We start from the raw sequence: 24,466 nt of genomic DNA, 5'->3' as shown, positions 1-24,466 counted from the left end.
CTCCTTTCGGCTGTCAATGTCAGAAAATTACATCTTGATACAATTATATCTTTGCTCATGTGTCCAAAAACATAAACTGGTCATGTTTAAAGGTGCATTACTTTCTTAAATTATGTAAAAAAACAAAATGTGGAATTACAAACCTGTTAACAATACTAGCTTTTTGTAATTACCCATATATTTACCTTTACTGAGATCTTCATTTCTACATATGGCTTCGAGTCACTGCCTATTGTTCTTTCACTTCAATCTGCCCAAGACTCCTTTTTAGCATTTTTTTCAGTGCCAGGTCTAGTAGTCACAAATAACCTCAGCTTTTGTTTATCTGGGAATGTCCTTCATTTTTGAAGGACTGTGATTTTCCCAAATACAGGATTCTTGATTCGCAGTTTTTTCTTTTAGTGCTTGAAAATGTAAGCCCAGTGCTTTCTGGCCTCCAAAGATTCTAGTGAGCAATCTCCTGAAAATTTTGGTGAGGCTGCTCTCACATGTGATGATTCACTTTATTATGCTGCTTTCAAGATTTTGTCTTTGACCTTCAATAGTTTGAATCTAATCTGTCCGGTGCAGATCTCATTCAGTTCATCCTACTTGGAGTTTGCTGAGCTTCTTGGATGTTTACATTCATGTCTTTCACCAAATTCAGGGAGTTTTCAGCTATTAATTTTTCAAATATTTGCTCTGCCCCTTTCTCTCTGTTTCTTCTGGGACTCCCACAATGCATAAGTTGGTCAGCTTGATGATGTCCCACAGGTCCCTAATGCTCTGTTCATATTTCTTCAATCTTTTTTTTCTGTTCCTCAGACCCAATAATTTCCATTGTCCAAGATTCAAGTTCACTGACTCTTTCTTGTTCCTGTTCAAATCTGTTTCTAAATCACTCTAATAAATTTTTCATTTCAGTTATTGTATTTTTCAGCCCCAGAATTTTTTTCTTTTTATCTTTATTGATATTTTCAATGTCTTAATACATTGTCTTCTTAACTTTCTCCGTGCATTACTTTAGTTCTTTGAGCAGCTTGAAGTTGTTTTAAAGTCTTTGTCCAGTAGATCCACCATCCGGTCTTTTTCAGATAGTTTCTGTTGACTTTCTTGTTTGAATGAGCCATACTTTCCTGTTTCTTCATATGCCTTGAGATTTTTGTTGAAAAGGAGTGACTTGAATCTAATAATGTGGTGATGACAGAACTCAGATTCTTCTTGATCCCCAGGGCTTTTTGTGTTTTGGTTTTTGCTAATTTTCATATGGTGTCCCTGAGCCCAGGACCAGCCTGAGGTGCAAACTTAAAATCTTCTCAGGTCTTTTCTGAGCCTTCATCTTTCTCTGGGTATACATGGTGACTTTCTAATTTCCCTTTATATGTGGCTGCTTTCAAATACCTTAGTTTTTAATGTCTGACTCCGCAAAGGGAAAAAAAAAGAAATGAAGAAGGGGAAAAAAGAGGGCAGTGGCCTTTTAAGTCCCCTGGGAGTCACCTCAGCAAGAAGGCAGGGGGCTTGCAACAATGAGGGGAGGTACAACAACAATGGCTGCCCACCTCCTTGTCTGCACCTCCAAGATCAAAAATTACAATTAACATTCAGAGCACAGATCCTTGACATTTGGAGGACATGAACCTTTTTTCCCACCCTGGTTCCCACAAGGTGCATTCAAACTGCTTCTGGAAGGCATGCAGGGCTGACTGCCTGGGTGCTGGGAGGTGGGGAATGGGTAGAAGCCACTGCTACCTAGCTAAGAGCTGAAAATAACCACAATTTATTATTCAACCTTTCACCTAGAAATTATATGCCTACAATAGACTCCAGAGATACAGAATAGTTTCATCGCATAGATTCTGCCCTGTAATTGTGTTGGTTGGGAGTCAGATTCCTCCTGCTTCCTATTCTACCACCCTCCCAGAATCCTCTCCATCTACGTTTATTTTAAAATATTTTGTCACTTTGATTAAACAGGTAACCAAATATTAGTATAAAACATACTATTAATATATTAATTGGCTCAACATTGTTGTAAGAGCTGCATGGTAAGACTTGCCAAATCAACAAAGAAGCTCAGCCTTTCCTGGGTTAAGTTTATATAGAAAATTACTTTTAATATAAATATTTAAGAAAATGCTTGCTTTTTGGGAAGGTTCTAGACATATGCCAATGATTTTGCTACCTATATTTACCCTTAAGGAAAATATTCATCAAGCCCTTATCAAATATTCATATAGAAAATTTTATTCTATTATTGGTTACTATAATAAATTAACCACAGACTTTCAGTCTCATTATCAAACAGACTTTTGCTTCTTGCTGACCAGAGGCTCCTGTAAAGGACTGTACCAGGAACACTGAACTATTGATACTTCAAAAAATAGACTGTTAAGTACAGGCTTCAGAGCTGACATTGCTTAAAGTGGACAGTGGACTGAGTCAAAATTTCTAAGACTTTTTTAGTCCAGAAGCTGACATACATGATGAAAGCAAAGTGCCCAATACCTGGCCAGATAAGAATTACTAGGACTGAATGAACTGAACTAAATGAAATTAAACTGTGGGTACTTGTTTGGAATATGATTGGTATTATTCTTTTTTAAAATTTTTATTTATTTGAGAGAGAGAGAGAGAAAGAACAAGCTAGCAGAGGGACGGAGGGAGAATGAGAAACAGACTCCCCATAGAGCATGGAACCTGATATGGGACTTGATCCCAATGACCTGAGCCAAAGGCAGACACTTAACCAACTGAGCCACCTAGGTTCCCCTGATTGGTATTATTTTAAATGTCCTATTCTACATTTAATGAATATATGAAGTCCATTTTTTTCCTTAAGAACCATCTCTAACCTTCAACTTAGTAGATTATGATTTTGTAAACTGAATTATCACATCTTAAAGTAATTATCTGATTCTCACTGACCCATTCAAAATTCAGAAACAAATAGTTATACTGAATTTTACTTTTCAGGACAATATTGTAACTTTCGTCTGTTCAATAAGAATCTATACTCCTTGGGGCACCTCGGTGGTGCAGTCAATTAAGCATCTGACTCTTGCTTTTGGGTCAGTCATGATCTCGGGGTCGTGAGTTTCAGCCCCCCACCAGGCTCTGCACTCAGCATGGAGTTGGCTTGAGATTCTCACTCCCTCTCCCTCTACCCCTCTGCCGCCCACACATGCACACATGTGCATGTGCATGCTCTCTCTAATATATAAAATAAATCTAAAAGAAAAAAGGTATTTTTAAAAAAGTAAAAAAAAAAAAAAACGCATTTATATGCCTTTTTACCAATTTAACTAATCAATTGTGCAACCAAGGCCATACCTGGAATGTCTTAATTAAAAATGATTTTCATTCACTTATGACAAGCCCACACTAAGAAATATATACGGAACCAATTCCTCTGTCACACTGCCAGGAAACTGCCCTAGTACCTAACTTACAAGGTCTCAGCATCATAGGTGGCAAGGTCATTTCCTAGTAGCCAAAAACCATGGCAGATTTGGAAACCTTCAGGAATAAAGAAAATCACCCAAATTTATAGGTACCGCAGGTGAAATCTGCTGGAGAACGTACTGGCCTTAGGATAGAAAAGAATAGTTGTTGTTGTTTTTTAAATCTAATCCAAGATCCTTATGAAAACTTACGGACAGAAATCAATTTTGCAGCTTAGTAGATGCCTGATACTGTAGGGCTCTAGATTTTCAGAGAAAACTCAAGGTACTAACACGCTTAATTAACACTCTCACTGAACCTAAATATTAGAGCAAACCCATGTGAAATGATGCTTTCCTTTGAAAAAGGTATACATTTGGAAATTATTTATGATAAAAAGAGAGCAGACTATCAGGAAATTTATCCAAAACTTGGAAATAAGGCAAAACTAGTGAGAAATCTTTTAAATATTTGTGTGGGCAAAGGCCATCTAAGGATTATTTAGTTCATTTAATTGCTTACTACCGATTAAAAGTCTTAGACTTAGGTCACTTCCTAACTCGACTAGATTTTTGTCCAACAAAGATGCAAACAAGGAAGTATCACTGAAGAGAATGGCTTGAGTAGCTGGAGAATCATCTTGTTTCAGAGATCTTGCTCTTCCCACTTTTATTCTAGAAACAGACAAAACCCATCTCAGACTCATGCTACCCTGCAGTCTCAACAAAAAATAGCCTCTGGTCTTTATGTTTTTCTGCTCCAAAGTCCGGAAAGTAGTAGGATGTAGTAGTAGTAGTAGTAGTATGTTTCTCTTTAAATAATTCCCATTGCCAATAGGCTAAAATTAAGTTATTTGTGTTAACAAAACATTCTGAAGGGTAGACAAAAAATGCTATTAACTTAAAAGAAAGACTTGCCAAATTCTCATTGTTTATTATGGAATAATCTCAGATGGACAAAAATATATAGAGTAGATCTCCATAACAATTTCTAGGATAACAAAATACATAATATATATACACACGCATACATCATTATGTACCAAGAACATTTATCCAACTGCAGAACCAAATCCACAGACTATCAATGTACTTTATAAGAGACTGTTATGAAATCTAATAGTAAACATTTTTAAATCCAATAAACACAAAGAATAAACGTAAGCACAAGCAATGGAAGGTATTAGATAGAATTCTAATAAAAAATAGCACTCTGTACACTAACCTACATTACTATTTGCCTTCACCACAACCATGAAGTTGGCTATGTGGTATAAACATCCCAATTAATGAATGAGGAAATAGTCTCAAAATAGTTAATTCATTTGTTAACATAACAATTACCTAGCTGATAAGCAGAACAATGACTCAAACCCAAGTTTTGAAGTTCTGTGCTCTGTCTAGTAGGCTTAATTGTGGAAACAGGATAAGTAAAGTGAGAAGTATGACATTACTCTATTTAATAGTACTTAACTAAAATATAACTCAAGATTCCAGAACCTTACCATATTATCAAGTTGCTGCCAAGAAGCTAAAAGTCCCCATCTACACAGTATTATCAATCAATTAGTTGTACCAATTTATAGACCCAGCCTTCCTAACTATCCTGAGAGGACGTTAGTGAAAACTGTGATATCCGTTCTATAGTAAATTACAATCTTGTTGGGGAAACAATTCTAATGCAAAATTATTCAGCATACGTTAAGGGTGCATGATGCAGTAAAACTAAGTGTAGACCTGGATGAGTATCAATGGAGCATTATATAGCAGAAGCAACAAATGCACAGAAAGCAAAACAAATGGATCAGAAACAGTACTAAGGGGAAAAGCAGAACTGAATGAGATGTAACACAACAGATATGCATTTAAAAATACAAGACAATGTAGTAAGGAGGGTACGTATTGCATGGTGCACTGGGTGTTATAGGCAACTAATGAATCATCGAACTTTACATCAGAAACTGGGGATGTACTGTATGGTGACTAACATAATATAATAAAAAAATTTTTTTTTTAAAATAAAAATAAAAATACAAGACAATGATAGCCATTTTGCAAAAATACGCAGATATTCATTAAAGATATTAAAATAGCAGCCTACGGATGGGAAAGAAATGGAAATGGAACACGAAGTGAAAATAAACAAAAAAGCACAGGCCTTGCTAGAATGGGATTTAATGCAGCCATTAAAACTAGTATAACTGATCTACATGGATGGGACATGTGACAATAATCAAGATGATTTTTTTAAACGAAAGCTGCATTTTTTTCCTATATTATGAATAACATTTTCCTTACTCTCTAAATTGTTTGAGTATAGTTGACATACAATGTTACATTAGTTTCAGATGTACAACATAGTGATTTGGCAAGTTTGTACATTATGCTATGTTCACAAGTGTAGCTACCATTAGTCTCCATACACTGCTGTAACAATATCACGGACTATATTCCTTATGCTGTGCCTTTTATTCCAATCACTTATTCATTCTACAAACAGAAGCCTGTATCTCTCACTGCTCTTCACCCATTTGCCCTACTCCCACCTCCGCCCTCCCCCCTCACAACCATCAGTTTGTTCTATTTATAGGTTGGGATAAACAAGATGATTAAGTGACAAAAGTAAGATAGAGTATGCTATATATAATACCCCTTTCTGAATATGTGTGCCTTGATGTATATGTTTACATGTACAAGTATAAAAAAGACAGTCTGGAAGAATGCACCAAACTAAAAACAGTGGTAACCTTCAGGGATGGAACAGTGAGCAAAGAATTATTTCCATTTCTGAACCTTTTAATAATTTTATAATTTAAATTTGTAAACAAGTATTTTATAAATTTTGGAGTTAGAAGTAGGTTCAAACACTGACTATATGATTTGGGGCAAGCTACTTAACCTCTGTTAGATTTATTATCTATTAAATAAAGAAAACTACACTAATTCATGGGGGATTATAAAATTTAAAAGAAAAAACAAATACAACACTCCTAGTACAGTGCTCCCCCCATTCCCTTATGTAAAAGCACACAAGTAAAATTAAGAATGCGTGATAATGAGAAATGCAATAGAAATTTAGAGAAGGAAAAGATCACAGAAGATAAGAGTGGTTATGGAAAATCAAAGGAAAGGCTGGCACTTGAGATAAGCTGTAAAAAGAAAAAAAAAAGTAGAATATTAGTAAGAGAGTTGGCAAAGTGTTACCAAGATAAAATAATAGAATAAATACACAGGAAGAAGAATGAGATATATAAGCATATATCTCTCACACAAACAGTGCCTAACAAAATGAATGCTCAATGAGTATCTGTTAAATAAATGAAAAGGGATGCAAATTAGGAATAGCAGGAAAAAAAAAAAAAAAAAGAAAAGACTGCTTAGGTAGGAGAAGGTCATATTTTAGAGATCCTTGAGGTTAAAACAGAGATTAGATTTAATGTAGTTGCCAATGCAAGGCTTCCAGAGCTGGAATTACCTAGGAAAGCCACGTTTTAGGAAAATGTGATCTGGCAGCAGAAAGCCAGATAGAATATAGAATAATAAACTAGTTATAATGAATATTAGGTTATATACATATATATGTATTTATATACACACAAAGGATATAACATATATTACAAATATAATAGTATTATTACAGACAGGAAATGAGATGGGGAAATGACTAAGGTGAAAGCTAATTAGAACAGAAATGTGACTGAGATATTAGAATACACCAAACTGTCCTAGTAATTACAATTAAGAATTTGTAGTTACAGATAAATACATAAATAAACTTTGAATTGCTTCTGAGTAACATGGAGTAAGAGTCAATCTCCTACATGCTAACTCACCTGATCCTCTTGAAACAAAATGCCTTTCTGAGCATTAATTCGTTTAAACAGATCGCCTCCTTCACAGTAATCCATCACTATGTACAGGGAGCCATTTTCTACAAAATATAAACATTACATTTCATTTTTTAAAATGTATGTCAGAAGCATAGCTAAATTAAAGGTACTTAAGGGTTTGCTAAAAAAAGTGATTAATTATGTTTTATTAAAAAACAGAACCACCTTCAAAAGAATTAGAGTGCAAAATCAAGGTATAATGTTTATACAGATTGTATGATAACCTGGGTTAACAGGGAGCTCTATCATTAATGATTTTTTACTAAGAATACAGCATTTTATTGAATACCAGTATCCACAATGATCTAAACATCTCTGGAATACAGACAAAATGCAGACAAATATACTTGGTTTCATTTAATAGACAGATTTCCTTAAACATCACCTATAAAAACATGTTTTTCCACCCATCTGTCAAAGATGGGTTATAACTTAGTTTTCAATTTACCAGTACTTTTCAGCTTTGTTTCATCCACTTAATCAATTACTTACTAAACAAATAATTGATGTTGCAATGAATTTTGAGGATTCAACAGTGAATAACATTATACACTGCTGGAGCTTTCTTTGATTTTACTTTTATTTTTAAAAATTATATATAATCTGTGAGCAACATGAAAATAGGGCAATACCTTCTTCTCCTTTATGTCTCAGTCCAAAGAAAGACTTCTATGACTCTTACCATGGGTAGAAAGGACTAGAAGAACCCTTCTCATCCTTCCCTCCACCATTATTCTTATGTAAGATTAACACTATGTTTATTCTGCACAAATTAGGGAGTAGCTGATATCGCTTCTAACATTACTAAACCACTTCTTACTAATGAGACTACTGCAACTCAAAAGAACAGTTTTCACTTCTCTTACTTCTCTGTGCTTATAGCCTTAATTTCCTCAGTATTTGTACCTTGCACATTGTGGTAGTGTTCTTGTTACCCATAGTTCTCATACCTCCTTTTTGATAAACTGCGTCTAATGTGCCATGTACTGGGAATCTATATGACTGAGCTAATTACGATTCTGTATAATTCATGGGCACTTCTAAGGAAGATAGTGGAGTAGGAGGATCCTAGCCTCACCTCCTCCCATGGATATAACTAGATAACAACCATATCAGTGTAAATAACCCAGAAACCGACTGGAAGACTGGAAGACTCTCCACAGCTAAATGTAGGGAAGAGGCCAGATGGAAGAGGGTAGGAAGGGCAGAGACATGGTCAGGAGCTAAATGGATCCATGGGATTGTCTGCAGGAGGAAGGAAGGGAGGGACACCCAAGGTGTGGAGAGGGGAAAGAAACAGACCCTAACCTCAGGCACCCCAGGCACAGGGAACATGCACAGGGAAGATGAATGCCCATAACATTTAGCTTTAAAAACCAGTGGGGCATAATTTCATGAGTTCTTACAATCAGCAGCGCTTAACATCTTGAACATTAAAAATCAGCATGCTGGGCTTTAGGAGAGTGAGAGAGCAACAGGAAACTATCCCCACCCTTAAAGGACAACACAACAAATAGCCCAGCAAAGATGCAGCACAGAAGCAGCACTATGAAAAATGCCTGGGATATAAGGGAGGGAGAGTAGTTTACTAATCTTCTCCAGGAGCAGAACTGGTAGGCTCCATAAAACTCCCCCATCCCCCAGCCTAGTTACATGGACACCTTCAAGAACCAGTGCAGTGCCAACACTCTCCACCTAGCTTGCCAACAGCATATCCTGCCCACATTCTGCAGGCACATTCTCTCCAGTCAGGCCTTTCTTCAAGGTCTCCTCCAATAGCAGACCCGTATAAACCTTGCTAACATGCTGCACCCTGTACCCACATTCTCCTGCAGACCTGCCCCTTCCAATATGCCCCTGGCCAGAGTCCATCCAAAGTGGCCCCATAAGCCTGGCAGGCAGAAAGCAGCCCCAACAGGGGCTATCAGCCCTCCAAAGTGACTCATGCCTGAGAGACAGGGAAAGATAACCACACACCACACTGAATGCACCCCAAAAGTGGGCTGGGGGCAGACACCTGGTCAGAATGCAGACCCAGCCCACCAAAGAAAGCTTCTCAGGGGAAAGAAAAAAGGGATAGTGCACTGCATTTTGGTGCTACTGCATCCCTAATAAATGCCTGGTCTGACTCAACTCAAATCCAAGGAGGCTCCAGACTGGCCTACCAAAAACATAAGGACCAAACCCTGCCTACAACAGGCTCTTAAAGAGAGCCACTGCGGACAAGTGAATTAAAGGCAAACATAGCTCAGCTACCATGTATATCACACATAGGAGACACCCTGAAATGCCAGGTTCTGGTGAACAGGGGACACTGCGCTGCATGGCACTATAGGACCTCTTCTTCATAAGGCCACTACTTTCAAGAGCCAAAAACATTGCTGACTTTCCTATCATAACAGAAACAGACACAGAGAGTTAGAAAATATGAGGAGACAAAGGAATACATCCCAAGTGAACAAACAGGACAAAATCACCATAAGAGCCCTAAATGAACGGAGATAAGTAATATGCCTGACAGAGAATTTAAAGTAATGATCATAAAGATATTCACTGGACTTGAGAAGAGTGAAGAACCTCAGTGAGACTCCTAATATAAAGATAGAAAGCATAAAAAAGAATGAATCAGAGATGAAGAATGTGTTAACTTAAATTAAAAATTACACAAGATGTTGTGGCTCAGTCAATTGAGCCTCTGACACTTGGTTTCGGCTTAGGTCATGATCACATGGGTCGTGAGATTGAGCCCTGTGTCAGGCTTCATGATCAGCAGGGAGTCTGCTTGAAGATTCCCTCCCTCTGCTCCTCCCCCAATTCATGCACATACATGCTCTCTCCAAAATAAATAAATCTTTGAAAAAATATAAAAATAAAAATACACTAGATGTAATAAATAGTAGACTAGAGAAAGCAGAGTAATGGATCAGCAACCAGGAGCAATGGAAAGCAATCAAACTGAACAGGAGAGAGAAAAAATAATTAAAAAATGGACTTGGGAACTCAGGGAACCATCAAGGATAATTAAAAAATCACATTATAAGGATCCTAGATGGAGAAGAGAGAGAAAAGGGGACAGAAAATGTGTCTGAAGATAAAATAGCTGCAAATTTCCCTAACCTAGCAAAGGAAACAGAAATACAGATCCAGGGGGTACAAAGAGCCCCCCACAAAGTCAATGTAAGAAGGTCTACAACAAGACACATAATTAAAATGGCAAAAAGTAGTGATAACGAGAGAAGTTTCAAAACAGCAAGAGCAACACTCCTCAGTGGCTCAGCTGGTTGAGTGTCTGACTCTTGATTTCAGCTCAGGTCATGATCTTACGGGTGGCAGGATACAACCCTGCATCAGTTCCATGCTCAGTGAGGAGTCTGCTCGAGGATTCTCTCCCTCTGTCCCTCACCCACGAGCATGCAGGTATGTGTGCTCTCTCTCTAATATAAATAAATAAATCTTAAAAAAAAAAAAGACAATTACATACAAGGGAAACCCCATAAGACTATCAGTGCATTTTTCAGCAGGAACTTTGCAGGGCCAGAAGGCTGTAGCATAATATATTCAAAGTGCTGAAAGAAAAAAATCTGTAGCCAAGAACACTCCATCCAGCAAAGCTATCATCAGAACAGAAGGACAGATGGAGAGTTTCCCAGACAAACAAAGTTAAAGGAATTCCTGACAACTAAACGAGCCCTACAAAAAGTGTTAAAGGGAACTCTTTGAGTGGAAAGGAAAGACCTTAAGTAGGAGTAAGAAAACTGGGAAGCACAAAAGCAGTAAAATAAGTATATGTGTAAAAATCAGTCAAGGGATTCAGAAAACATAAGGATGTAAAGTATGACACCATATACATAAAACACAGGGTGGCGGGGGAGAAGAGTAAAGAATGGGTTCAAACCTAAGCAACCATCATGTTAACATAGACTGCTATATGCACAGGATTTTATATATAAGCATAATGGTAACCACAAATCAAAAACCAGTAATAGATATGCAAAAAAAAATAAAGAGAAAGGATTCCAAGTTTATCACTAAAGAAAGTCAACTAACTGTGAGAGAAGAGAACAGAAAAGAAAGGAACACAGAAGCACTACAAAAACAACCATAAAATGAGTAACAAAATGGCAATAAGTATATACCTATCAATAATTACTCTGAAAGTAAATGGACTAAATGATCAAAAGACACAGGGTCATGGAATGGATAAAAAAGCAAGAGCCATCTATATGCTGCCTACAAGAGACTCACGTAAGACCTAAAGGCACATGCAGATTGAAAGTGAAAGGACGGAAAAGCACTTATCATGCAGAAGGAAGTAAAAAGGAAGTTGGGGTAACAATACATATATCGGACAAACTACATTTTTAAAATGAAGACTGTAACAAGAGACAAAGAAGATCACTACATAATCATATAAGAAACAATCCAACAAGAAAATATAACAATTATAAATTTATGCACCCAACATGGGAGCAACCAAAGACAAAAGGCAGCTAAAAAACATAAAAAGTATTCAACAGTAATTCAGTAATAGTAGGGGACTTTAACACTGCACTTACATCAATGGATAGATCATCCAAACAGAAAATAAACATGTAAACAGTGGCTTTGAATGACACATTGGACCGGATGGATCTAACAGATATATTCAGAACATTCCATCCTAAAACAGAACACAAATTCTTTTCAAGTGCATATGGAACACTATCCATTCAAGATCATATATTAGGACACAAAACAAGTCTCCACAAATTCAGGAAGATCAAAGTTATACCATTCACCTTTTCTAACTGCACCGCTATGAAACTAGAAATCAACCACAAGAAAAAATCTGGAAAGAACACAAATACACAGAGGTTAAATACTAAACAATGAATGAGTTAACCAAGAAATCAAAGAGGAAATCAAAACATACATGGAGACAAATAAAATTTAAAACACAATGATCCAAAATCTTTGAGAGGCAGCAAACACCGCTCTAAAAAGGATATATAGCAAAATAGGCCCACCTCAAGAAGCAAAAACAATCTCAAATAATCAACCTAATCCTGCACCTAAAGGAGCTAAAAAAAAAAAAAAAAAAAAAAAAGAACAAAACCCAAAACCAGAAGGAAAGAAATAATAAAGATTAGAGCAGAAATAAATGATACAGAAACTTAAGCCAATACAACAGATCAGTGAAACTAGGTATTGGTGCTTTGAAAAGATCAACAAAATTGATAAACCTTTACCCAGACTCTTCAGACAAAGAGATGACTTAAGTAAGCAAAATCAGAAATGAAAGAAGTAACACCACCACAGAAATACAAAGGATTGTTAACAGAACATTATGAAATATGTCAACAAGCTGGACCATCTAGAAGAAATGAACAAATTCCTAGAAACATATAACCTCCTAAAATTGAATCAGGAAGAAACAGAAAATTTGAACATACCAAGTACCAGCAATGAAATTGAATCAGTGATCAAAAAACTCCCAGCAAACAAAAGTCCGGGATGAGACAGCTTCACAGGTGAATTCTACCAAATATTTAAAGAAGAGTTAAAATCTATTCTTAAGCTATTTCAAAAAACAGGAAAGGACTGAAAGCGTCCAAATTCATTCTATGAGGTTAACATTACCATGATATCAAAACCAGATAAAGACACAACAAAAAAAGAAAACTACAAGCCAATATCTCTGACAAACATAGATACAAAAACCCTCAACAAAATATTAGCAAACCGAAACCAACAATACATTAAAAAAATTATTCACCACAATCAAGTGGGATTTATTTCTGGGACGCAAGGGTGGTTTGATATTTGCAAATCAATTAATGTGATACACCATGTCAAAAAGAGAAAGTATAAAGGGGCGCCTGGGTGGCATAGCGGTTAAGCATCTGCCTTCGGCTCAGGGCATGATACCGGCGTTATGGGATCAAGCCCCACATCAGGCTCCTCCACTATGAGCCTGCTTCTTCCTCTCCCACTCCCCCTGCTTGTGTTCCCTCTCTCGCTGGCTGTCTCTATCTCTGTCGAATAAATAAATAAAATCTTTAAAAAATAAAAAGAAAGTATAAAAACCATATGATCATTTCAGTAGGTGCAGAAAAAGCATTTCACAAAGTACAACATCCATTCATGATAAAAACCCTCAACAAAGCAGGTCCGGGGGAACATATCACACATATTAAGGACCATATATGAAAAATCCACAGCTAACATCATATTCAATGGTGGAAAATAGAGAGCTTTTCCACTAAAGAACAAGACAAGGATGTCCACTCTCACCACTTTTATTCAACATAGTACTGGAAGTCCTAGTCACAGCAATCACATAAGAAAAAGGAATAACAGGCATCCAAATTAGAAAAGAAAAAGTAAAACGTTCATTATTTGCAGATGACATGACCTTATATATAGAAAACCCAAGACTCCACCAAAAAACTACCAGAACTGACAAATGAATTCATTAAGGTCTTACAGGATACAGAATCAATGTATATAAATCCGTTGCACTTCTATACACTAATAATGAAGTAGCAGAAAGAGAAATTAAGAAAAAGGGGCGCCTGGGTGGCTCAGTCCATTAAGCATCTGCCTTCGGCTCAGGTCATGGTCCCAGGGTCCTGGGATTGAGCCCCACACTGGGCAAGCAGGGAGCTTACTTCTTCCTCTCTGCAACCCCCCCATGCTCTCTCTCGCTCTCTCAAATAAATAAATAAATAAATAAAAGAAATTAAGAAAATGATCCCATTTATAATTGCACCAAAAACAATAAAGTACCTAGGAATAAACTTAACCAAGAAGATGAAAGACCGGGATGCCTCGGTGGCTCAGTCGGTTGAGTGTCTTCCTTCTGCTCATGTTGTGATCCCAGGACCCTGGGATCAAGTCCTGCACCGGGCTCCTTGCTCAGCTGGGAGCCTGCTTCTCCCTCTGCCTGCCACTCCCCCTGCTTGTGCACATGCACACTTGCACACTCTCTTTCTCTCTCTCTGACAAATAAATAAATATTAAAAAAAAGAAGAAGAAGAAGGTGAAAGACCTGTATTCCAAAATTATAAAACACTGACTGGGCACCTGAGTGGCGTGGTTGGTTGAATGTTGGACTCCTGGTTTCAGCTCAGGTCGTGATCTCGGGGCTGTGAGATCGAGCCCATGTCAGACTCCATACTCTGCCAGCAGGGAGTCTACTTGAGATTCTCTCTCCCTCTGCCCCTCCCTCTGCTTGCTCGCTCATTCTCTCTCTCTCAAAATAAAAAAATAATCTTTAAAAAAAATAGACAATTATCAAACACTGATGAAAAAAATTGAAGACGACACAAAGAAATGGAAAGATATTCCACGTTAACAGATTAGAAGAACAAATATTGTTAAAATGCCCAAACCACCCAAAGCATTCTACAGATTTAATGTAATTCCTATCAAAATACCAACAGCATTTTTCACAGAACTAGAACAAACAATCCTAACATTTGTATGAAACCACAAAAGAACCCAAATATCCAAAGCAATCTTGAAAAAGAACAGGGGTGCCTGGGTGGCTCAGCTGGTTAAACGTCCAACTCTTGTTTCACCTCTGGTCCTGATCTCAGGGTTGTGTAATTGAGCCCATGTCAGGCTCTGCACTCAACGGGGAGTTTGCTTGAAACTCTCTCACTCCTCCCCTCAAAATAAATAAATACTTTAAGAAAATAAGAAAAACTTCCATTAACGATATAAAAATTACTTTAGAAACAGTAAGAAAAAAAATAAAGGGGATAAAAAACACAGAATGTAGGAAATATTATAGTACACAGACACCTGTACAAGAATTTTCAGTGCAACATTATCTCCAATAGTGAAAAACTAAAAACAACCTAAGTATCTATAACAGACGACTGGCTAAACAAACTGTGACAGAACCATAAAATGCACACAGTGGGATACACTGCAGTTGTTACAAGAAAGTTGTAAAGAATGTGGAGCACCAATACATAAAGACATGGAAAAATATTCCCGAGATCTAAAGTGAAAAGAACAAGATGCAAAAATACATAATATAATCCCCCTTGTTTTTAAATGTTAAAAGTTATATGTAGATGTTTGTTCCAGAAAACACCATAAACACTGAATTAATAACAATGTTTACCCCTAGGGGAATGGGAATGAGGATGTAGTGGGGGAGCAGAGAATTTAGGGCTCAGGCTCTCTGTGCTTTCTGAATATGCTTACCATAAGCATTTACTCCTTTAAAATTAAATAGCAGTATTTGAAAAAACCTTATTTAAAGAATGTGCTACCTACCTCTTTTGAGTCATTGAGATGTTTCTATGTGAAGCATTCTACATGAATAAAAAAACACCTACTAGAGTATTTGTTCACATACATTAAAAACTTTTTATTTGAAATATTAAAATTTCGGTGATGGAAGAGAAAAGAAACTGAAAGAGATGTGTGGAGAAAGATAAAGGAATCCAAGCTCATGGGAAGAAGACAGTTAACACTGTACTCCTGTACATGTATAAATGCTCATTTCACTACCATCATAAAACAGAGTACCTTATGACACAATGTGTTGTATTTTTTTAAAGTATGTTCTACTTTAGTACATAGCTAATCTGGGAATGAGCATACTTTTGCTCTAATTCAGACTCTGTGATTTAACCCTGAAACAGTCATTTAAACTATCTGCTACCTTCAACCTAAATTATCTTTCTATTAAGAGTCACCCTAATGGCTGGAGTGCTTAATTGTGATTATCAAGAGGAAATCGTGTTGCTGCAACACCATCAAGCCAAGGAGGACTATTACTGGAACTCTGGATTCACTGCAACAAACGTAGTACTCTCAAAGACTCAGATCCTGCAGTGATAAAGGTTTGGGTTATTTGACTAGGAAATAGAACACACCAGCCAAGATGCTGCAGAAAGCAAAGGGGAACAAGGAATTGATTGTAAAAGGAGAAAAAACTATGATTATAAACTTAAGACTCATAAGCAGCTAGAAACTCAGGAGCTGAAGAAGCTTTGTTTCTTTTTTCTTCCCACATCCATTGACTTAAATAAACAGTAATGGTCTCAAATTACATACACACACACACAGTATAAAAACACACACATGAAATATATATATACAATACAGTATACATACACATATGGTGCATATATACACGTATAGTACATATATACATATACTATGTATGCATATATACATACATATACTATATGTATACATACATACTTTGTTTTGTAAGATTTATGACAATGGGAATGACTTCAAAAGGACTTCAACAAACCATGTGGACCTGTCTTTAGAGAAGCTCTGCTTTATCTTAGCTCCTGCATTACTAAATATAATGGTATATATTTCCAAAATAGAATATAACAATTTAAGCTATGACATTTTAAGAACCTGAGAACACTTTCAACATACCTCACTACAATGATAATGAGGTATATAGGAGAACACAAATGAGTAGGATCCTTTCTAAAGATCAGAACATTTTCTTAGTGGCAGTAGTGGTAGCACTTAAAAGAAGTTTAAAATGATGTAAATTACCATCCTTGCTTTGTCCAAATTCTTACACTTAACCACACCGCTTCTTTTTAAGCAATCATAGTAACAGTGAGCCAATACAAAATTACACATGGACAGTGTGGTGTAGTGTTGGGTAGAAGCTTGACCTGAGCAGTGGAAGGAATGCCCCAAGGCAGAGTCCCAACCCTTGAAGGGGAATGACAGAGATAAGAGCTGGAGGCAAGGACTGTGACAAATAAGCTACACATTAAAAACCTGGGGGCACAACATCTGACCTTGTGGCTTCCAAGACCTTGGGGCTGACAAACTAAATAGCCACAGGTGCAAAACAAGCACTCTCCTCTGCTACCTTTGCCCCAGGGTAACCCCTGGACTCATAATGCATTTGAATTGTGGGTACGGCCCCACTGGATGGAGAAAGGCTGCCCAGACCTTTCCATAGAAACCTTGTAGGGCCAAAAACTCCCCCTCCCGATCCATGGAAGGAGTCTCCCAAATGACTGAAAACAGACTCCGTTAGAGACCACCCACAGTACGTCACAGCTCCTCCCGGCCCAGAGAGATGTAACAAATATCCAATCACAAAACAACACAGAGTAGGTTCCAACCGGTGGAACCTGCCTGCTCTCCCATCTTGACAGTGTACATTCACTTTTTAAGATTTTATTTATTTGACAGAGAACACGGGAACAAGAGTGAGCACAAGCAGGGGAAGCTGCAGATGGAAAAGCAGACTTCCTGCTGAGCAGGGAGCCTGATGTGGGGCTCAATCCCAAGACCCCAGGATCATGACCTGAACCGAAGGCAGATGCTTAACCGACTGAGCCACCCAGGCGCCCCTGTACATTCACTTTAATAAATTGCTCTGTACTTGCTACTTTCCTTCTGGCTGTCTTTTTAGAGCACAGATTACCATGTACATCTTCTCATGAGGAATCCAAGGACTGAGACCTTCATTCACAATGCAGACTCTCCCACCAGAAACATTTGTATTACCCTAGAATCAAGCTGATACTCATATACATATGTACTGAGGCAAAAATGATATACTTTTCTTCCTGAAAATACATTATAAGTAAAATATCCAAAAGTTGTCACATGGCTTAGTTCTTTTGAACTCTCTTGCAAAGTTTATCTGACCTTCAAATGATTCTCTATACTGGACAATATTTGGATGCTTCATGTTTGCCAATACTGCAACTTCTCTCCTTGATTCTTCCCTTTCTTTATTGGACATCTTAAATGGGAGAGAAGAAGAAAATATTAAATTCGACCATCAATAAACAATCTAAAAGTCCATCAGTAAGAGAGTGGTTAAAAAACAACAGAACCAATAAAGCACACTCAAAATAACAAAATAAAGACAGAAGTTAAAAAGAGTAAGTTGAATCCACAGGTAAAAACATTTTAAGATGTTCAAACGAGATTAAGTTACAGAACAGTAGGTGTATTTTTTTTAAACACTTAAATACATAAACACAAGCACACAGCATAGAAAAAAATCTGAAAGGATATACAGACGATTCTAAAATTAGTGGTTCTCTCTGGAATTACTGCAGCCTTTCACTTTAGGTTATGCAATGCCATACATTTTTTTAAATTCTCTAACAATAAGCCCTACTGAAATCAGAGTATTAGTTGAATAACCAAACAAAAAATATACTTACTCTTGAGATGTTAATTTCTTTGATAACATATTGCCTGCCATCTTCTGTAGATTTAACAAGAATGGCTTTTCCAAATGAACCTTCTCCAATCTTCTGTAGTCTAACATACTTCTCCATGATTCTTTTTCTAAGGCATCTTAACAGATACGCTAGACATTAAAAAAAGTAACAGTTAAGAGATAAATCATGTCTTCCATAAAAATTACAATGTTTAATTCAATTCTAATTCCTTAGTGATTTGCTTAAAAACAGGATATTTAAAATCTTTACTCAAAGTTAAATTAACTTTATCTCAACTTTACTCATGTGACAGTTATAGCTAAAAAGAGAAAAACAATGACATTTCAATTTTATAAGAATGTTTTGGAGAGTCAAATACTGTATACACTTAATGTATATGGACAGAGAGACAAGCTTTTCCTATGTGAATTAATTAGCAGCATTACTTTATTATCTCCAATAAGAATGCATTTCCCAAAGTTACTTAACTAATCCTATCTTATTAGGCATTTAAATTGTTTACATTCCTTGCCATTACAGAAGAACTTTAGATAAAATTTCTGTACACACATTTTTATGTACTTATTATAAGGATTTCCTTAGGATAAATTATTTGTCCAAAGAATATGCATGCATTAAAATTCTGGAACATAGCACTTAATTGTCTTGCAGAAATGTCTATGAACTTGTATTCTAACCAACAGTGTATAAAAGTGCCTGTTCCTTGATACCCTTTTAACACTGGTTATTATTTATTAAAATCTTGGAGAAGCCATAAAAGGTAGTAGTTAACAAGCACTAAAACCTCAGAGTCAGGAAGCCTGGATTTAAATCCTATCACTTCTTTGTTACATGACACTGGCAAGTTACTCAGCTTTATGTGCCTTAGTTTGTTCATCTGTAAAATGTGGATAACAATAGTACACACTCATAGAACTGTTGGGAGGATTAATTTCAGTATTCTACTGTAGAACAGTGCCTGGCACGTAGTGAGCACTGTGTCACTATTTGCTGCTGTTGTTACTTACTACATTCGACAGAGAAATGGTGTTTCATTTTTATTTTAATTTCTTTTGCTTATCAGTTAATTTGAATAATTCTTCCACATTTATTGAACATTTGTATTCTTTTTTGAACTATTCATTCACGTTCTTTGTTCATTTTCTATTTGAATAATCTTATTAATTCGTAAAAGTCCCCTCTTCAATGAGGATGTTAGCCCTTTGTCAAAAATATTTTTTCCTTATATGCTATCCCACCTTTCAATTTTATTTAAATATAAAAATCTATTTTGATATTAATTAAACATGTTATTAGTCTTTATATTTCTCCTTTTGGTATCATAATTAGATCCTCACCATACCAAGATATTTGATAAGAGTCTTTAGTAACTTTAGCAATAGTTAATTTCAGCAGAGTGATGGGTGGGGACAGAAGCCAGAGTCTGAAAACTAATTAGTGAAAGCTTAAAAAATCAAAGGGAAGGAGGAGGGAAAGAGAGAGTGATATGGTCACCAGACAATCATTAGCACTGCCTATCGGCAAGACTACCCTTACTGTAGAGATACGTGAATTCACTATATTAATTTAAAACTAATAAATATTTAATTTACCTAACTTGCAGTCTTCTATTTCCATTCACATAATGCAGCTTTCTATGTATGATTCCCTCCTAGGAGAAAATGGGCCCATCATGAAGGCCATAAATAAAATTTTTGTCAGTGTTTACCATATTTCTCATTGTAAATTAACAAATCCATGTTCTCATTTTGTCCATCAATACTAAATTTAATTTTGTTTTGCCTTCAAGATATGATTCAATCTCCTTAAATGACAAAATTTATATTCAGGGCCTGTAAGACCAAAGTCCAGAAGCCAGCCTCTGGTAAAATCAATCGGATAATTATGCCTTAGGAAATTTTGTGGGAAAAAGCCTTCTTCTACCTTAGAAAACATTATAACCATATTGCATTTAAAAATTTCTGTAAGATAGGACAAGACTTTTAGCAACTTAAAGCAAAATAAGAAATTAACTATTACAATAGCAATACAGCACCATCAGTGAGTTAAAGAAGTCATTCCAAACACACATAACTCTCCTCTCAAATCCAAGTTTGGTCAACTGGCATAATATAATAGGCTATCTGGGCACCAGCCAGAATTTAATGATTTTTCTGGGATATGAGTATATTACATTACCATGCTATTTAAAAAAAAAATACCAAGATAAACTCATCTTAGAAAACTAAATTTCATAAATCAAATTACATTAAATAATAAACTTCACAACCATCATTATTCTGTGACTGCCGCCAAGAAAAAGAAACAAAATTAGTCAATTTGGCTCTGCCTCAGAGTTTAGTTGCCAATTCCTTTCCAGGGACCACACTAATGAAATGGAAGCTCCAAGAGTCCCTAGTATTGCATTCTACTGCCTACCACATTACTGATCATTGTGGTTTGGACAACTCATTATAGGAGATCTCTGCCCCCCGTATTGTAGAAGGATGACTCTAATTGCCATCAAATGATGTCAATGTAGAAAGCTTCCTGAACAACAGAAGACTCGTGGAAAATGAGTTTCAGAGCAACTCTGACTCCTCCTTTTCTGCAGAGTCTACACTTGACTACTGTAGTACACTGAAGGAAGTGAAGGGGAAAACATGAAAAGATAAGAGCATTTTCAGTGTCTTACAACATATTTAACCAAGCTTATTTCCTAGTCTTGAGACTTCTCAGCTGAATTACAATCCTAAAAGATTTTTCAAACCAAATGAAAAACAGTGACAAAATGTACTATAGGCTTGTACATCCAGTCATCATAACGTATAACTGAAGGAACATAATAATCCTGCTCTAGTTTTATATTTGTAATAAACTGAAAATACAAGTGTTTGTCCCTTCTATGCTTCAGTTTCCAACATCAAATGAAAATCACATACCAACTTGACAGTGTTCTTAAGGTCTCTAACAATTATATCAATTTAATCTCTATAATATTAAAGACATTCAAAGCATAAAATCAAAGACATTTTTGACATTTGAGCTTTCCAAAGAGTTATGTGACATAACAAATAAAGCAATGGATTTGGAAGAGAAAAGCTACATGACCAAAAAGCAAACCACCTGACTTCTTTGCACCCTGGTTCCTTCATCTGAAAACACTAACAATTTAAACATAATGCTATCTTAAGGGTCCTACCAACTCTAATAGTCAATGATGCAAAGAGATGAAAATAAAAGAGTTGAGCAGATCAGAAAATGGGAAACTTCAACATTCTTTAGAATTGTACCATTAGCCACAAAGAGTAGGAATGACAGAGAGATATGGCCAAAGCCTTTCCTTCAGAGAAATCAAAAAGAAGATATGAGTAATTTCCTCAGCTCTTATTTTAAAAAGTCAAAAAGTAAAGTGCAATTTAGAGTTAACATATCAAATTGAACATACATATTTACCTCTACTTCTTCCCTAAACCTAACACAACTTTAAAGAGATCAAAAAGGCAGAACAGGAGAGTAAGCAAGTGCAATAAATTTCTGGAAGCTGACAAAGAACAAGCAACATCTGACTTAGGAGACTATCAAGCTGTATTGTAACCCAGCAGTGGCAAATAAGTCAATTTCCAGTACAGACTAGCTCTATTATTAGAATAAGGTGCTTCTGAGAGTGAGGATAATATCAGAACTAAAACAGAATTGGCTGAAAGACTGTGTAATATGCAGTCAGACACACAGTTTGCCTCCTCCACCTCTCCCAGTCAGGTGACCATCCTTCTCTCATGTTGGCAAAAGACTAGAGATGTCTCTAGATTGGTGATACCAAAACAGCTGAGAATGGTACCATATATGATATGGGAGATTAAGTGAAGGTTGACATAATAAATGGTTCCAATCATGATGCTGTAGCTCATTATCAGACCATCCCACTTCCCAAAACAATAAAAAACACTGAGTAAAATATATAAACGACAAACAGGAATTGAGGGGCTCCAATCCTTGAGAGGTGGGAAAATACTAGTGAGTTTCACATCCATCCCAGCCTTCTCCCTGAAGATATTTTCTAAACTGCGGCCTAGCATGATGGAGCTTAAGTAGAAAGCAGGAATCTTACTGAGCTGGGGAGAGAGAAGTCGGAGTTTAAGGCTGCCAAAATCCCAGAGAGAAGGAAAAAAAACAGGAAAGGCCCCAAATTCTACATACAAATTTTTCTCCAGTCAGTTAGCCCTTTCCTAAATTGTGCATACAAAGAGCAAGACTAAAACGGACTAGTCCTAACAAAGCCTAACACCATTCCTTGACAAAATCAAGGAAGGTAATCTGCTGATCAGCCTGCCAGAATAAAACAGTTTTTTGGAAGATACATGTTCCAGAGCTTCTATGACTTTTTATTTACAACATCCAGCAACCAGTCAAAAATTACAAGGTGTGTAAAAAAAAAAAAGAAGAAGAAGAAAAAGAACCAAATATCCAAAACCAAAAGAAACAAAAGAAATAGAAACACAAATGACTCAAATATGGAGCTATCAGTAAAGGATTTTAAATAATCATAAGTAATATGTTCAAGAAAATAAGAGGAAAAGAGGAAAAGATGAACAAAAGTGATTTTTTTTAAAGATGAAGAATTTCAACAAAGAACTGACGTTTATTTTTAAAAATTAAATGAACATTCTAGAACTGAAATAAGCTATATGAAATTAAGAAGGCATTGAATGGGTTTTACAGCAGTTAGGATACAGAAGACAGGACTGTTAACCTGGAAAATGGACCAACAGAAAATACTCAAGAAAGAAAAAAAACACACTCACAAAAAAGAAAAAAAGAAAATTGGTGGAAAGATTTAATATCAGAAAGATTTTGGGGCGCCTGGGTGGCACAGCGGTTAAGCGTCTGCCTTCGGCTCAGGGCGTGATCCCGGCGTTATGGGATCGAGCCCCACGTCAGGCTCCTCTGCTAGGAGCCTGCTTCTTCCTCTCCCACTCCCCCTGCTTGTGTTCCCTCTCTCACTGGCTGTCTCTATCTCTGTCGAATAAATAATAAAATCTTTAAAAAAAAAAAAAGAAAGAAAGATTTTAATTCTTAGTCTTTACATAATAATTCTGCCCTATTAAAAACACAAGCTTTGTGGGTGACAGGTGATTAGACAAGCTGATTTGAAGTTAATATGAGAAAAAAAGCAATAGTCAGAGAAATACTGAAAAAAGAAAAAAAAAGACCAATGAAGGTAGATTTTTCTACACAGTATCAAGACACATTATAAAGCTACAATAATTATGAAATTGACAGGCAAATCACCAAAGGTCCAGAAACCTATCAAAAACATTTGGGGGGGGCACGGGGTTGGTTCAGTCAGTTACGCATTTGACTCTTGATTTTGGCTCAGGTCATGATCTCAGAGTCATGAGATCGAGCCCCAGATCTGGCTCCATGCTGGGTGTTGAGCCTACTTAGGATTCTCCCTCTCCTTCTCCCTCTGCACCTCCCCTGCCTCTCTCTCTCTCTCAAAACAAAGACAAAAACAAACCCATATTTTTAACTTGGTGGATGACCATGGTGACATTTCAAATTGGTGGGAAAAAGTTAGATATTGAAATAAACAGTATTTAGACAACTAGGTAGTAATATGGAAAAGAAAAACTTAAGCCCATTTTTCTTCACTTTACATCAACACAAATTCTAGATAAACTACTTAAATGTAAGGGAAAAAAACCCCAAAATAGCAATAAAACATGGGAGGATGACTTTTATAATCTTAGAGTAGGGCAGCTTAGTATGACACAAACCCAAAAAGTCTTAAGGTATTAATACAACTACATAAAAAACATGTACAAAAGGGGTGCATGGGTGGCTCAGTCAGTTAAGTGTCCAACTCTTGATCTCGGCTCAAGTCTGAATCTCAAGGTGGTGAGTTCAAGACCCACACTGGGCTCCCTACTTCAAAGAGAAAAAAAATCATGTATACCAAAAGCTACTGTAGGTCAAAATTCAA

At 36.5% G+C, this 24,466-nt stretch overlaps 1 protein-coding gene across 8 annotated transcripts in view; it reads right to left on the bottom strand.

Annotated features, from left to right (window-relative positions):
* Positions 1-24,466, bottom strand: part of NEK1 (NIMA related kinase 1) — a 229,862-nt gene that overhangs the window by 202,340 nt on the left and 3,056 nt on the right. For 6 of the 8 annotated variants that reach the window (XM_019798524.2, XM_019798525.2, XM_034661388.1 and 3 more), the window contains exons 3-6: positions 20,094-20,152; positions 18,481-18,629; positions 17,954-18,050; positions 7,253-7,350 (exon numbers count right to left, since the gene is read on the bottom strand). In XM_019798524.2, coding sequence (XP_019654083.1) covers positions 7,253-7,350; positions 17,954-18,050; positions 18,481-18,629; positions 20,094-20,118 — 369 coding nt within the window. In that variant the 5' untranslated portion in view covers positions 20,119-20,152. Of the gene's footprint in view, positions 1-7,252; positions 7,351-17,953; positions 18,051-18,480; positions 18,630-20,093; positions 20,153-24,466 lie in introns of those variants that run through there. The other 2 variants (XM_011223584.3, XM_034661389.1) reach the window with 2 other exon arrangements.

Source organism: Ailuropoda melanoleuca, chromosome 5 (genome assembly GCF_002007445.2).
Source record: "Ailuropoda melanoleuca isolate Jingjing chromosome 5, ASM200744v2, whole genome shotgun sequence".
Classification (NCBI taxonomy): domain Eukaryota; kingdom Metazoa; phylum Chordata; class Mammalia; order Carnivora; family Ursidae; genus Ailuropoda; species Ailuropoda melanoleuca.
This window is presented reverse-complemented; position numbering and strand designations above follow the sequence as displayed.